We start from the raw sequence: 15,513 nt of genomic DNA, 5'->3' as shown, positions 1-15,513 counted from the left end.
GCATGCACTGACATCTTACTGAGAAAAACCACCAACACGAATTGTGGCAAAGACAGGGTGGGATGGGAAGTGAGTCTCTTTCTTAAGAAATCTTTGAGTGCACATTCAGGATTCTTGGAATGAAATGGAAACAAGATTTGGGTGGTTCTGGTTCTTCATTTGGAGGTAGAGATTTAATGCTCTTTAATTTATAGTTTTAGCCCCAGTGAACAAAATACATCCATTTGTGAAACAAAAAAATTAAACTATGCATCAAAAGGCAATATCCAGAGGTAATTATTATTTTTTAATTTAAATTATAGATCTTATTTTCCTAGGGGCTTTGTGAGGTCTTGCAGCTATTTTTCAGGATATTAAGACATGAAATACTAGATGTCTCTGATTCTCAATACTGGTTTTATGAATTGTGTGCTTACATATGTGCAAACGAGAATATGAATGATGAGCTTGTCTGTTGCTACACAGTGTCTGCAGCTGGGTATTGATGTTTGTTTTCACATAGAATGGGACATGGCGCTGCTTTCCATGAGTGCTGATTGTGAAAGAAACAATAAAATGGACATTATTTGCATATTGTGCCATTCAAATAGAAATTTACCAAGGTATATAAATCCTGACAGAGCAATAATACTGCAAAATAAACCATTAACTTGATGCTGTTAGTGTTTAGGTTGCCAAACTCTTTGTGAGGCTGCCTTCTGATTCAGTATTTATGAATGTGCAATTAAAGATTTTCTTTCTAACATCATCATAATATAAGTAACCTCAGTTACCCTGCTGGGCATCAAGACAGAGGGCATTTTTTGAAGGCAGTCAACATATATTATCCTTAGGCGATGGTGAATGTAACTATCAGCTGAACATCATGCTTAGACTTGTGTGTGTGTGTGTGTGTGTGTAAATCAGATTTATTTGCCAAGTAGGTAGTACATAAATGAGTAAATGGCAAACTGTTACATGTTTCTTTCTAACCCTTGAGCTTTATCCTGGTGGTCTTTTGACTCTTCTCGCAATCATATTTTGTATCTTTTATAAAATGATAAGGAAAAGCACCAGATTTATTCTGTGGCCCATGCTGTGAGTCATTTAGTTCTAATATACTGTGTATGGTATTTCATTGATTGCATGGATGCTTCTATTATTATTTTTTAAACAATCAGTGCTCTTTTTGTATTAATGAATTTATTGAAATTGTAGGATTAATGGATGTTTCCATGGAGCTGAAAATTTAACTTGACTGTATCTTAGGCCATAAGCTTTATGGTTCACTTATCTCAGTCCTGGCAGAGTCTGGATTTTTTCCTCCAATCTGTGCTTGTTTTGTGCACCGTGCATTTATTTTCTTCTTGCATAGAACTTTCTTCATCGTTTCTCTTCAGTGTTTTTATGCTAGCATATGAAAATAATAGGCTTTATAAAATTGGACATGACATGTATCAGCAAATGGTAAAACCAGAAAGAGAAATGGAGTAAAGGAACAGCCCCGAAGGACCTGACATTTTTCTAAGAGGCATGTCATCATTTTTATTAAGTAATTTATAGAGATTGTTTGAGAAATACTGTAATTGGAGAGGGAATTATAGTGTAAAGATTATGCAAAGAAAATGAATGAAAGGGAAAGATACAGGGGGAAAAAGTTACAGAGGAAATTGGTGTCTCCCTTGAGGTCCAGAGAATCTATGTAAGTTGCAAATCATGGTTGCGTTTTCAACCTTTTGTTTTTTCACAGATGATGAGGCGTTCATTTAATCATTCCAGCTTTTGGAGTCATTCTGTTCAACATTCAAGGAACTGTCTTAAATATATTACCACCCTCCCCACCCCCCACACTTCTTCTGCCAAGTTTAACTAGTGTTTGAAGACAGAATTTGGACCTAAGTCATATAACATAAAAGGCTGGTGGAATGAATTTATGTTACACTTTGTCTGAGGATTAAGACCATGGTGTTTGTTCACAGTATTCTTGAGAATACTCAGAAACTAAAACAATGTTAGGAATCTTGGAGTTTCTTATTTAATCCTGAAACCAAATTAGAAATTTAGATTCTTAAAATTTCTTAAGAATTTGAATTCATAGATGTTTAGAATGTGGCTAAGATGAGCAAAGATTGCTAGGCAGACAGTAAAGAATATTCCTTGGACAGACTTTCATTTAGAATGCTGTTTACTAAAAACAAACTCACAAACAAAAATTTGTTAGACACTGTGAGCTGCTTTCAACTATACAAATATTTGTTATTTTCAATAATAGTTTCAAATAAAATATTGAGGGCCAGAATTACAAGCAATTACAATGTTTGACTTTTCTCCCTTGTTTCATGGTCAGTGTTGTATGGTCTGTAACTGACAAAATCTCACTGTTTGTGTTCATTAAGATACATTTACCGTTGAAGAAGAAATTACAGTGATTTTTGAGAATATTTAAAAAAGTATAAGGTAGAGCCTCCCTAGTGTGCTAGGAGTTAAGTCACAACACTGTGAGGCTATCCGCAGCCACTGCAGCACGAGCACAAATTCAATCCCTGGCCAGGGAGGTAATCCACATGGCGCAGCAGACCTCTCTTATCTTGCCCGCTGCTCTCCTCAGCAGTGTATTTCAGTCCATCTGCCTGTTCTGTTCCCCGCTCCATGTCTGGTGAATCCTCTCACCCCCCTCACATCTCTGGCCTGTACCCCAGTTCTTGTATGCATAAATAAATAAATCTTAACAAAAAGTACGGGTTGTACAAGTATGTGAAGAAAACATCCTTTGCCTTAACACATTTTATAAGGAAAGTGTGTGTATATGTAGAAACTATGGAAACATACTTAACTGAGCTTGAAATGGCTTTTCAGATTTCCATGGCAAATCTGATTTTTATGGTTTGAACATTTCTCTTTTTACTTTTTCTCATTTCACAAACTTTGCCAGTCCCCAAAGATTGGCTTGGAAACTCCCTGTACTAATAGGCAAAGCTGGCCTTTCCTGTGCTTCTCTTTAAGTAGCCCATTCTGAAACACTGACCTTTTAGTTTAATAACAGTTTTATTTGGAGAAAATGTTCAGATCCTGAGAGCTGAAAAGAGTGTTTTTAGAAAGGCCATTTTAAATAGTGGTTCCAAATGGTATTTCTTTTTCTCTTGTGTGTGTTGGACCAGGACTATCAGAAGAAATATGTTGTTGCTTTCTGTATTCTATTGATTTAAAAACAAATAGCCTGAAACTTAGATTTGCTCAAAACCCATTACTATACTGGTTTGTTTTCCTGCCTGGGCTTTGATTTGATATTTTAGATTTTAAACTCTTTATGCTAGGTCATGCTTTATCTTTTGTTAGTTTAAACTCTTCATGGTGGTGAAAGTAATTATCTTTTCATCTGTGACCTTGGACATGAGATGCAAAAGTCATAACTACTTTATCTTTTCTTTTCCAAAGATAGCATGGCTGGCTTGGTCCCTTTACTGACCAAAAATGATGCCAACCAGCCAGTTCCCTTAGACATGATTTCCTCAGTGGCCTTGGCAATTTTCAACCCTGCTCCCAACTTTTCTTCCTTCCCTTTTGGCCCCCCTAGATGGAATCCCTGAGTTACCCACAGCTCTTTTCCATCTCAACCCCAGGCAGGTGGCCTCCAGACTGGCAGGGCTGGGCTGTAGGGAAGGTATAGAGAAAGAGACTCACAAACCTTGAGGCTTTGTCCTTCTCTCCTCCCTCCTGCAGGGCTGCCATCTCCACCACGGAGCTGATCACCATTTGGTAAAGGCAGCCTACATCTCATGATGAAAAACAGCAACAATACTGCTGATTTTGGCTTTTCCCCCTGGTAGGAAGACCTGATTTTAGCTCATAAAACGCACTGTGAAGAGATAAGATTGTTCATTAGCTCACTTAGAAAACATCTCCTTGTCACATAGTGAAATCTGCCATCCCGAGTTCTTATCCAGGCCTTGTTTTAATGCACCTAACGAAATTCAGCTGAGACAGGATGGATTATTTGAATTGTGCCTGAGGAAAATTTCCTGTGATCAATTAGCAATCTGGGGAGGGCCCTATTCTTAGGTACTTTTAAAAACAGTTTGGGGCCTCCCCTGGTGGCGCAGCAGCACCGGTTCCATCTCCAGCCACCGGTTCCATCTCCAGCTGCCTGCAAGGGTCCCACATGGCGTGACAGATCTCTACTGCCATGCCCTCTGCTCCCCTCAGCAGTGCATCATCAGTCTGTCTGTTCTGTTTCCTGCTCTGGCTCTGGTGAATTCTCTCACCCTCCTGTGCTCCTGACTGTACCCAGTGCTTGTATAAATAAATAAATAAAAATTTTTTTTTTTTAAAGCTATATCTATTTATGCATACAGGAACTGGGACACAGGCCAGAAGTGTGGGGGGTGGTGAGAGGGTCTACCAGAGACAGTGGGGAACAGAACAGGCAGATTGACCGAAATATGCTGCTGAGGAGAGCAGCAGGTGAGTCGGGAGAGGTCTGCTGCGCCATGTGGGTAGTTCCCTGGCTGGGGATAGCTGCATAGGCTGTGTCTTAACCCCTTGTGCCACCAGGGAGGTGCCTCTTTTCACCTTCTTGATGATGTCCTTTGATGCTGTTGTTTTCTGATAGTTCACAGCTAACAAGAAGACATCCTTATGAGCTTTCATAGAGCTTTTTTGTTATTGCTCACTGTCAGGTAGATTTTAAAAAGGTTTTTGCATGTCCTGTCCTAATACATTTTCTACACATCCCCCGAGGTGTGGTGCTTATAATTTTGGGATCATCAAAAGTGTCCTGGCGGAGCACAGGCATTGCTGCCTCGGTTTTCATCTAATAGACTCCATCGTTTGCAACAATAGCCAGGTCCTGTGGGTTTCTGGACCCTCCCATGTGCTTGATCTTGATTTTGGGTAGTGAGTTTCTAGTGGCGAGGAAATAGTCTCTGGTTACTTCTCAAGCAGGTCTTTTAAAGAATTATGCCAAATTTATTTACTTGCTGCTACAGCTGTAAGACTCTACGAAACACGTAACATTTAAGCACTTCTCATTAGAAAGAGCAGATGTTTAAAATCAAGTCACTAGGTATTTGGAAAACCCCGGCCATATTCTCAGCACTGTTCTGTGGTTCTCTCCAATTGTTGGTCCTTGAATTTGAATGACATGTTTTCCAAGAAATATGGTTTCAAGATTTTCGTAAGTCATGAAAAAATGAATGTAAATACAAAATGATTTTCTGTAATATGTGATTTTTCAAAATGTTGACTTACCCAGGGGTAAGTGTTTTGGAATCATTTTCTTCTCTGACTTTCTTTCCTTACAGCAACCCCTGTCCTTATATGCATGTCAGGCTTTAATGGTAGAAGATCATTTTAAAAAATTTGTACTTAATGATTCACTCCCTATCGGGCAGTAAGCAATTCCCTGAGTTTATTATAAATTTTGGCAGGTAGAAATTTCAAGGTCACCAGGGAACTCTTGATTAAATTACTCCTGAAGCGCACTAATTGGTTTTTTCCACAGTGCTCAGGCAGCTCTGAGGAGACTGACCAGCTGGCAGGATTGGCCCCATCAGATCTAGTCTCAGTTTTGTTTTCTAAGTAGTTTCTTGCTTTTGTTTTCCAGAAGTCACTTATTTTGTCTCCTTTGTTCTTTACTGATTCTAGTTTCTAATGAAGAATTGAAAAGAAGAGTAGCTGAGGAGCTGGCCTTGGAGCAAGCCAAGAAAGACTCTGAAAACCAGAAAAGGTGAGTGTCCAGTGGTGGAGTGGGATTTGGGCAGACCTGTGATAATCACAGAGATTTTAGAGCAGAGTGATCATCATCACACTGGTCCTTTGTGTTTGGACTTGTGAGTGTGCTGAACATAGAAACTCAGCCATTTTCAACTCTGGATTGTGCTTGTTAAAGTCCTGCATTACCGTCTTCTCACATTTGATTGTGAATGACCCCGAGAGCTCTTCTGCAGTTCTTAGTTGCATGAGATCAGAGTTCTGTTTTCTCATTATGTGAGAACTAAGTTACTAAGGCGTCTCCAGGTATTTCTCAGGTAGTTTCTTTCCATGACTGAATTTATGATTGAAAGTTATGTTGTCTACTGTTGGTATTAAAAGTAACTATATTTTAGTTAACAATGAATTTCCTGCATTATTAACTGCCCATATTAACAATTGTGCTAATTGGTAATATAGTTAATTAGAAAAAATTAAGACATTCCAGAGATATTAAAACCCTCCATGATGCTGTTCTACAGTGATAACCCATTTTGAAAATTTGATTCCTTTAGATTTTTTTATATGTACTTTTATACTTTTGTTGTCATTTTTAAATACTGTGCCTACTAAGAATTGATAAAAGATTGATAATTGATAAAAGAATGTTCATTGAAGCATTTTTGTAAGAGTAGAAAACTGGAAGAAATCCGAACACCCAGCATGGAGAGCAAAGTAAGTGAATTAGGGTCGTGGGAGAATGGAATACTACACAGTCAAGTAGGTCCTTAATAGTCAAAAAGATGTGGGAGAGCTGTGAACTGGAAAAAAAAAAAAAAAAAAAAAGCAGTGTTCAAGACTGCATAGATAGTATTTTTTTTTTGGTGAGAAGCACTACTTTTTAAAGACTTATATCACATATTTATTCATAAGAATATGTGAAGCCATTTTAATCCAAGATAGTCACGTGCTTCCCATCTGTGCGAATTTTGATTTTCTCAGTCAGGGGCCTGTTCTTCTGTGATCCTGGGGATCCTTCTGGCTGTGAACAAGGAGCTCATGCCCGCCAGTAGCAGGCGCTGAGTATATGTTCTTGTTTTGGGCCTGTGTTACTATTTTGCTTGAAAGAGCTAAATGTAAATAATCTTTGAATTGGATTTGTGTCCTCACTAGCCATAGGACCGTCAACATATAATTTAACCTCTTTGAGCCTAATATTTCATCTCTAAAGTGAGGGGCTTGAAAAATGTTCTCTAATATTTCTTTTCTTTTGATGAATCGCAAAAAGCTAGCTCTGCTTTGCCGGAAACAGGACATGGGCTTTAGATTAAGAACATCATTTTCTCAGGAAATAGAGAAGGCTTGTGGCTTAGGGTTTTAAAAACCAAGATGTCATTGGTACTGCTAAAAGGGTCTGGATATCTCAACACTATCCCAGACAGCACTTTATAATTATTTATTTGGGTTAGGTCTTTGGCATTTATAATTGGATAGTGAAGTATATTCAAAAAATTTTCAGATTATTTTCATGAAGAAGCCAAGAAAATGAACATGTTATGGTAGAATTTCTTTTAAAGATTTTCTGGGGTTTGGTGCTTATATTTGCTTTCCTTATTATATTTCACATAGGATTTTGTGTGTGTGTGCTGTTCTCATAAGGTCGTTACAATAACTTTCACTGTGGTGGGTGTTTTACCCCCTTCATTATTCAACTTCCATTTGTTCTGCCTTGGTCTGTGAAAGGTAAAGGGCAGGTGAAATGAATAAAATGAGCCAATTTCGTAGCTCATCTGCACTGGGGTTGGCAGCCTTGCTGTATCCTGGACAAATGACTATTGATAAAGAATTTATTTTCTGTCACCTTTAAGGAGAGCGGAGGGTGGTACAGCTTTTTGTTTTTATTATATTTTCTTTTAAAATAATGTTTTGTTTGAAGCCTTCTTCATGAAAACTTGCAGCTGTCAAATCTTGGCAAAAAGTGTGTGTTCATCTGTATGATAGTTCCTGGAAGAATCAATAGCTATTTTCCCCTCTTTTTATCCTTTTCTCAGAGAAGAAATTTTAAAAACATTAAGAAAGTTTTATGTGCACTCTTGTGCAAGAAACTTTCGGGAGTGACAAAGGAATTATAGGTTATTGTGTCTGTTACCTTAATTGAAAAGTAAAGCCTTGTAAACAGTTTATTCAAAAATTTTTTTTGAGGTAACATTAGTTTTCAATCCTGTATGTGATTTAGAGATACAGGGTCACACCTTTCAGTTGCCCAGAGTCCTCCACTGCAATTTGTAAGCAGTTCTAGAAAGTGGTCCTTGTGCCTTTGAACTGTCGCTTGTACTGTCGCTTATAACATGCCTTGCTTACCAAGTCTTCTCTCTCACCCCAAATGCACACATAACTGTAGGCCACTTCGGAAGCACTGACGATCAGGACTCAGAGGCACACATTAATGCAGGGAATCCAGATGGCGCTAGGAGGACTCGGGAAATGATTTTGCTGGCGATGTTTTCTTTACAGAATATTTATTATCATTGATTAGTTTTTATATGATGGACATTTTAAAATACATTCAAAAATAGAGACTAATGAATCTCCATGACCCAACACAGGTTTCTACAGTTCTTGTTTCAGCTCTACCTCTTAATTATTCCTACGTAGTAAGTGGGAAAGACACAACCTTTTTCATTGGCTGGTGAAGTTTGTGGCAGGAAAATATCCTGAAATGTCTTCTCTCAGGCCAGCATAAATAAGGACCTTATTTCATTTAAGTTTTTTTTTTCTTGGTGAATGAACCAAAATGTCACTCTGACTAAATTTACCAAGCAAGAAATATTTAGAAGTGTTTTTGGATAACCCAAAGATCTCTAAAGGTGTTTAGAGAACCATCAGCTGGGGAAGAACTGGATACTACTGAAACTGTACACAGTGGGAAGAAGTAACTCCTTGAAAGAAACCAGGATGAGTTTCCATAGCAAAGGGGAAAAGATTGTGGATGACTGAATTTCATGGAATCGAAGCTGCCACTTATTTTAAGAAGGCTTGTATTCATTGTACCACTAAGAAAAAAAATTGCTGCAAATCATTACACAGTAGTTTACATCTTAGGATTTTCTTATTGAAAGAGTTCATTTAAACTTACTTTGAGTTTGTAAAGACGTATCACTCATGTATTCATAAAAAAAGAAAATGGTAGCAACAGGAACACTTTAAGGCAGTGTTTTTCAAGTGGGAGAAATTCTGGTCCCCAGGGAACGGATATCTTAACAATGTCTGGGGACATTTTGGCTGTAACAACTTGGCAGGTGTTATTGGCATCTAGTGGGTGAGGTCAGGACACAGTGATGCACAGTATTGCCTCTCTGGCCCCATCACCCTCCTCTTGGCCTAATGTAGAATTATCTGGCCCAAAATGTCAGTAGGGCCAATGGTGGGAATTCCAGGGCTAAGGTATTCTTAAAACCTGTTCATATTTGGTCTAATTCTTCTGATTTGTTTTTTGACTCTGTATCTTGATGTCCTTGTTTTTCCACATAATATATTCTGTGCCATCAAAACAGCACTCCTTGAAAGATTGCTCCACTGTTGTTCCTGGGATTTTTCCAGGCTGCTGACACCAGTTTTGCAAATTTCAATGCTTAAGTGCAAGCTATGGCAACTGTGCAGGACTCCTGCCTGCCAGACAGCAATTGTAAGATACTTTCAGACATACGAATGCATGGAAATATATGGCCCTGGACTTAAATTTCATCGATCCAGTCCCTGTGTACTGTAGGCCATAACATCTATTGTACTGGAAATGGCTTCTTAAGTGTCTGCCTACTCCCACCTAATCTAGGAGCCTTTTTGCATTATTTCTGACTGGTGGTCCCTTACACATTTAAATCCCATTCAAAAATCACTTAAACTGAAGCTATTTCATGGGGCCATTTAAAATTGACCCAGACTTTAAATCTCTACTCCCTTAATCTAACTGGCAGATGTGGCATAATTAAAAGTTGCTTTAGCAGATGAAGGTTTCACTTAGCCACAGCAATGGTGCATCTGATTGTAAGCATGATGCCAGTCTGTGTGGTTTTCTCATTTCTGAAAAACATCTACACATGGAATCTCAATTCAATTTTCTTAGATCTGATTTTATTTAGTGAGAATCTTGAGTGACTTACTGAGTTAGTAATATCATTCCCCTCAAATCACTGACAGAATAGTCTAAAATTGTTGGTTTAATTGTTGGAATCAGGTTTACTGATCAAAATTTCTGAAGGTTGGAATAGTTTGTGTACTGGGTATCCAGAATAAATGAAATGTCCATTTCAGCAGTTCCTTTTTGACATGGTGCTCTATTATGTGTTTTGGATTCCAGCTGATCATATATTGTGTTGTAACCAGAGTGGCCAATATAGCGAGGATATAATATCCTACAGTGTGGGTTTAGACTTGAAAAAAATGATTTACTTCTCTCCTATGCCCTCCCTCCAAAGTCAGTCTCTGACAGCAAGAAAAATGCCACTACTTCTGACCTCTCACCTTTGGCATTTGAATTTCACCTCTTTACCTATAAAGGCGAGTGAAAGTGTTTCAGTTTTAATAACCTTTCTTCAGGAAACCAAGTAGAAAGGGAATAGCTACTTGATGTTGTAACTAGCTGTATATCAACCAAGATTACTGTCGCTTGCTGATTTTAGATGGACATCAGTTGAGATTCCCCCCCACCCCCCACTTTTAATTACTTGGAAAATGACATTAGATTTGTGAAACTTAAAAGAATTAATTTGGTTTCATGAATTAGTCGTACATTTTATCAGCTCTCTGGGTACGTTAGAATATAATGCTGGCCATTTATTTTTCTATTTATAGTATCAAATAAGGGCTTCATTAGTTGTACCTTTTAGTTTCTCAAAGTGAAGGAAAAGTTCATAGGGATGCTACTTTCTGTTTCAGTTTACTATATATAGTAATTCACTTCAATTTTATTAGATATTTTCTACCTTTAGAGGAAAAAGCTGAAAAAGGAAAGAGGAAAAAATCGACAAACAGGCATTTGTGGGTTAGCATCATGTTGAAAATCAATATCCAATGTAAGAGATCACCTTCCTAGCAGCGCCTTTCACATAGTAAACTCTGATCACTGTTTGTTCAGTTAAATTGCCAGGACAGGAACATCTTGACCATGTTCCCTAGTATGGGGAGTCTACGCTATATACGTACTTACTGTACTTTATAATAATACTAAAAACAAAAGCTTAAATGATGGTTTTCAACCCAGACATTAACCAGAGACTGTAACTACCTATAAATCTGTTTTAAATTTGTGTAGTGTTGAACAGTTTCCTAGTTGTAGACACAAGTTGCACAGCTGTTATGAAATGACCTACCTCTAGCCTGCATATAATCTCTAAGGTATATAGTAAGTAAAAAACAAACAACCCCCCCAAAACACCAACTTTCAGGGAGAAGTTACTGTTGAATCAGGGAGAAGTTACTGTTGAAAGTAATATTGATCAGTGGCTTATTATCTGATTGTAATTTTGAAGTCACATTGAAAGCAGGCAAATGAACCTCACTTCTGATTTACAAACATCTACAGATGTGATTTTTAGGTATTTTAGTTATACCTTTCATGTACACACACTTGATGTCCAGGTTTGACCTGTATGGCCCTGCTGTGAAGTGAGTTTATTTCCCAGTGGCTGGCTGCACTACACCAGTGGACAGATTGTTGGTATTATATTTAAAATATTCCTCTATATGCTCTGACATTTAAGAGAGCCTTCTGTTGTATAAAATCCCAATACATTAGATTAATTCTCTAATTAACCCCATTGTAGTCCTGTCTTTTAAAAATGTATTGTGATGCTGTTGTTTTGTACGTATAATTTTCTCTTCCATTCTGCTTAAAAGTAACCTGTTCTGAATGTAATAGGAAGATCACAGCCTAGCTCGATGACTCTTTTCCCTGGAAGACAATTGGAAGTGCTGTGTGTGTACTAGGTATTGGAATCTCGCGCCATCTGCTTCTTTCTTCTTCAAGTGGTGCTTTTCTATTTTTAATAGAGACAACTGCTTTCTATAACCAACAATTATAGAAGGTTGGATTATCCATTCTGTGTTTTATTCACATCTCTTTACTTCTTTTTCCAAATCCAATTTTCTTTCCTATTGATGCTACACTGCAGTAGAATCCTATCCTGAATTCTGTTTGAGAAGCTCTTTTTACATGGTAAGAATATTAATCCTGAAAAACCAGAATCAATCAAGCATGCTATAGAAATCTGTAACTTTTTTATGGGCTGTGATAGCAGCAGTGATGTTCAGTGATGTTCTTGTTCAAATGTTTCTTTTGACAGTAATTACAGTGTTTTCTCTCATGAAGCATACATAGTATTTGAAGGATTTTGTGCCAGGGTTGCTTTCTGCATTGGGAAGTTTCTAGGAATTGGTTTGAGTGTTCCGTAGTTGTAGCTGTCCTTATTGAAGTTTCCCCATTACTCACAGCAGTCGGGGTGGTGGACAGAGAGAGGGGTGTGTGATGTAGGTAGTCTGTGAATTATTCATGATCCCTTATATATACTATTAGTGTTTATTGTGAGTGTCATCACAGTTTTATAAAAACAGATGACTGAGCTAGGCATATGTGAAGCTTTTCAGTCAGCACCAGGACCAGGACTTTAAAGGGACCGACCCATAGCCCTGCATCGTCTGTTGCTGAGGTCACAGAATCATATTGTCTCTCATCATCCTGTGAGTATTTCTTTAGAGGAAATCCAACATGGAACTCCGATAGAAGTCTGATTTAGGTGCCTGGTTGCAGCTAAGACTGAGCACTGTGAGCTTGTCAGCTCCTCTCCCCACTTTTACTTTAGCCTAGAGACCTGGGATTCATCCTTACAAAGCTGAATGCTAATTCAGGCTTAGTTTGAGACATCTCTGGTCAGGATAACTTTCTCTCAAATTTAGACACTTTGTGTGCGAGTGTACTTTTACAGTCTAAGTAGCCTTTGTTGTATTCTGTGTCTGTTTCAGGAGGGGGGTGGGCATTGGCCTGATGTCATTTCCTTCAGCCCAGAAGTCCGTATTTATGGACAAGCTCCACGTAGGCTGGGCCTCACCCTAGGTCCTGGACTTTCTGGAAGCCATCTGCTGATCCTGCTGGTCACGAATGTGGTGTGAGGAAGAGCGTAGGATAATTTGAGATCCTTCTGTGCCGGTTCCCTCTGGAAGCTGTGGAGAGAAGGTCCCCACTTTCCTCTCCTGACCCTAATAACTTTGCCAAAAGAGCCTTGAGCTAAAAAGGAGTGCGGGGGCCACAGTTGTAAGTCAGATATAAATTTTATCTCAACATTATAATTTTCTAAATGTTGGCACGTTTGCTTGTTTAAGTAATGAGCCCTCTCTCTCTCCCCACTCCGCTCCTGGTAGGGAGAAAATCGTGATAAAGAGAGTATCACATCTTAAGTTTTTGTTAAATATTTTAAAGTGAGAACCCATATTTTTTTGCATCCCATTTTTTATCCAGAAGCAGATATCATTTGTCTTTGATGAACTCTTCTCACAGTGGATAGATGGTTGATAGTTGTCAGACTCACAGAAGATGCACACTGGGGTCACATGTTACCCTGCACCAAAACCAATTCAGAGGGCAGAACCCATTGTCCAACATAATGAAAAAACTGAGAAAATGAGCGGATGTTGTTAGTTTGCACTTAATGTGTGCTTAGCTCTATTCTGAGCATTTCGTGTTTTTTGATTCGTCCTCACAACACCTCTGTTACGCCCACTGTATCAGAGAGGAAGGTGAGAGGTAAAGTTGCCCATGGTCGTATCTAGTAAATGGCACTCCCCACTCACTGTCCTACCTTTCCGTGTGTACTGGGAATCCTTTCTGCAAGCTTTTCATTTACAACTGTGGGGAGCAGTAACAAATATTTACTTGGCTTTTCACCTCTAAACCATCGGTAAATAAAAGATCTTTGGAAAATGACCTCTGTTGTGTGCTACTGGTTATGAGAGGCGAGCAGCTGTCCAGTATGATATTTTGAAAATATTCTTTATCTTAGTACCAAAGTCTTTTGAGAATCTCTTTTTTAAAGTTAATATTCTTTATTGACATAGGTCATGCCGTACTATCAAAGGCTTGTTTGTGTATCTTCAGTGACAGCGGCAAATTTGAATTTCTTGTTCATTTAAGATTGGGAACAGTTTTCTTAATAGCGCAGCAGGGGTTGGGTATGTGGAAGCATCTTGAACTTGAGAGATGGGTATCTGCTTGTGATCAGAACGGCACAGGTGTGCTCAGCAGCGTTCTGTTGAGGTCATTGGAGCGATGTGGAGCCTTTTATGATATGGGAATTTGTCAGCCTCCAGGATGCGGGAGACATCAAGAGACGCACCATTTATTTTAGTACATGATTGTGGAGTGGAAGTCATTTTGCATTTCCGCTATGTTCATCCTGAGTTTTTATTTTTAAAATAGTAGACTTGGACTCTTTGTATTTTGTTGTTTTGCTTGATACGTTGGGTTTTTAGTTTGTAGTATTTGTTACTGTTTTATTGCCTTTTGCACAGTAGTCAAAGTAGCTCTATAAGCCATCATCCTACGTTTATAAACTTATTATCTTTGTAAGCTTGTAAACCTGTGTGTGTGTGGTTTTTTTAAAGATTTATTTATTTATGCATACAAGAACGGGGATATAGGCCAGAGGGGTGGAGGGTGAGAGGATTCACCAGAGATGGAATGGGAAACCGAACAGGCAGACTGACTGAAATACACTGCTGAGGGGAGCAGTGGGTGAGTCAGGAGAGGTCTGTTGCACCATGTGGGCAGCTCCCTGGCCAGGGATCGAACTCATGCGGATAGCTTCATTAGGTTGCGTCTTAACCCCTTGCCCTACCAGGGAGGCCTTTGTGTATTTTGAAATCAGTTGAAAGTTAAGTGCTGGCACAATGTGCCTTTGGAACTAGACTGTGGGATTCCTCTCTTGAAATATATACAGCTAGCACAAGAACAATTCAGTAGTTATATATTATTTAAAATTGTTTTCTTACACTTAAACTGTGTAGCTCCTCAGGCTTACACCATCTAATTTGGAAAATTTTATGTTATCCCATGAAAATGATTTTCATGTGGCTTGGGTGTCAACTGTACAGTATAAAAATTGAACTTAAACCTCTAAATGTTTAAATCAGTGATTTAAACTCTAGCTCCTTCACATCTTAGAATGGATCTTTTAAATTCCTTCTATCCCGGTGCCATTTTTGCGATGCTGATTAGATTAAAACAAAACAAAAAAATCCATAAATCATAATTTTGCTTTCCTGATAGGTTAATTGCTTAAAATCAAACCATATAAAAATAAAACCAAAAAGTCAACTGAAACCACTAATTTAATATGGGAAATGTCCATTAATTTAAAAACCATTACCCAACAGAGGTTTGACTTAGAAAGGTCATTCCTCAAACTACTGAAAACAGAGAATGTTGATTTGTTAAAAGAAACTAGACAAAAGAAATGTCTATTAAAGAAATTTAAATGATACAGAAGCATGTAAAGATTGTCTATCTCCCCTTTCTTTGCCTTGCATGTTCCAGATAAAATCATTCACATATTAATACCCTAAGGGAAATGTTCTTAACAGTGTTATATATAATTTGCATTTTAAAAACAAAATAAAATTGAAATAAAAGGTTGTATAACTTATTTTTTTCTCCTAATCTTATAATGTGGTCCTCTTTGCATATCAGTATATAGAGATGTTAAGTAGACTTTAGATCTCTGATAATACACACCTTGTAAGAAGATTATTGAAGAAAATACCAATAATATTAATAACACATAGTAAGAAGGAAAAATA

The 15,513-nt window shown here is 38.1% G+C and overlaps 1 protein-coding gene across 1 annotated transcript in view; it reads left to right on the top strand.

Annotated features, from left to right (window-relative positions):
* Positions 1-15,513, top strand: part of CHCHD3 (coiled-coil-helix-coiled-coil-helix domain containing 3) — a 256,091-nt gene that overhangs the window by 49,718 nt on the left and 190,860 nt on the right. The window contains exon 3 of the mRNA XM_037513381.2: positions 5,623-5,704. Within this exon, the coding sequence (XP_037369278.1) occupies positions 5,623-5,704 (82 nt within the window). The remainder of the gene's footprint in view (positions 1-5,622; positions 5,705-15,513) is intronic.

The sequence above is a fragment of the Talpa occidentalis genome, unplaced genomic scaffold (assembly GCF_014898055.3).
Source record: "Talpa occidentalis isolate TD23 unplaced genomic scaffold, MPIMG_talOcc4v2.1, whole genome shotgun sequence".
Lineage (NCBI taxonomy): Eukaryota > Metazoa > Chordata > Mammalia > Eulipotyphla > Talpidae > Talpa > Talpa occidentalis.
This window is presented reverse-complemented; position numbering and strand designations above follow the sequence as displayed.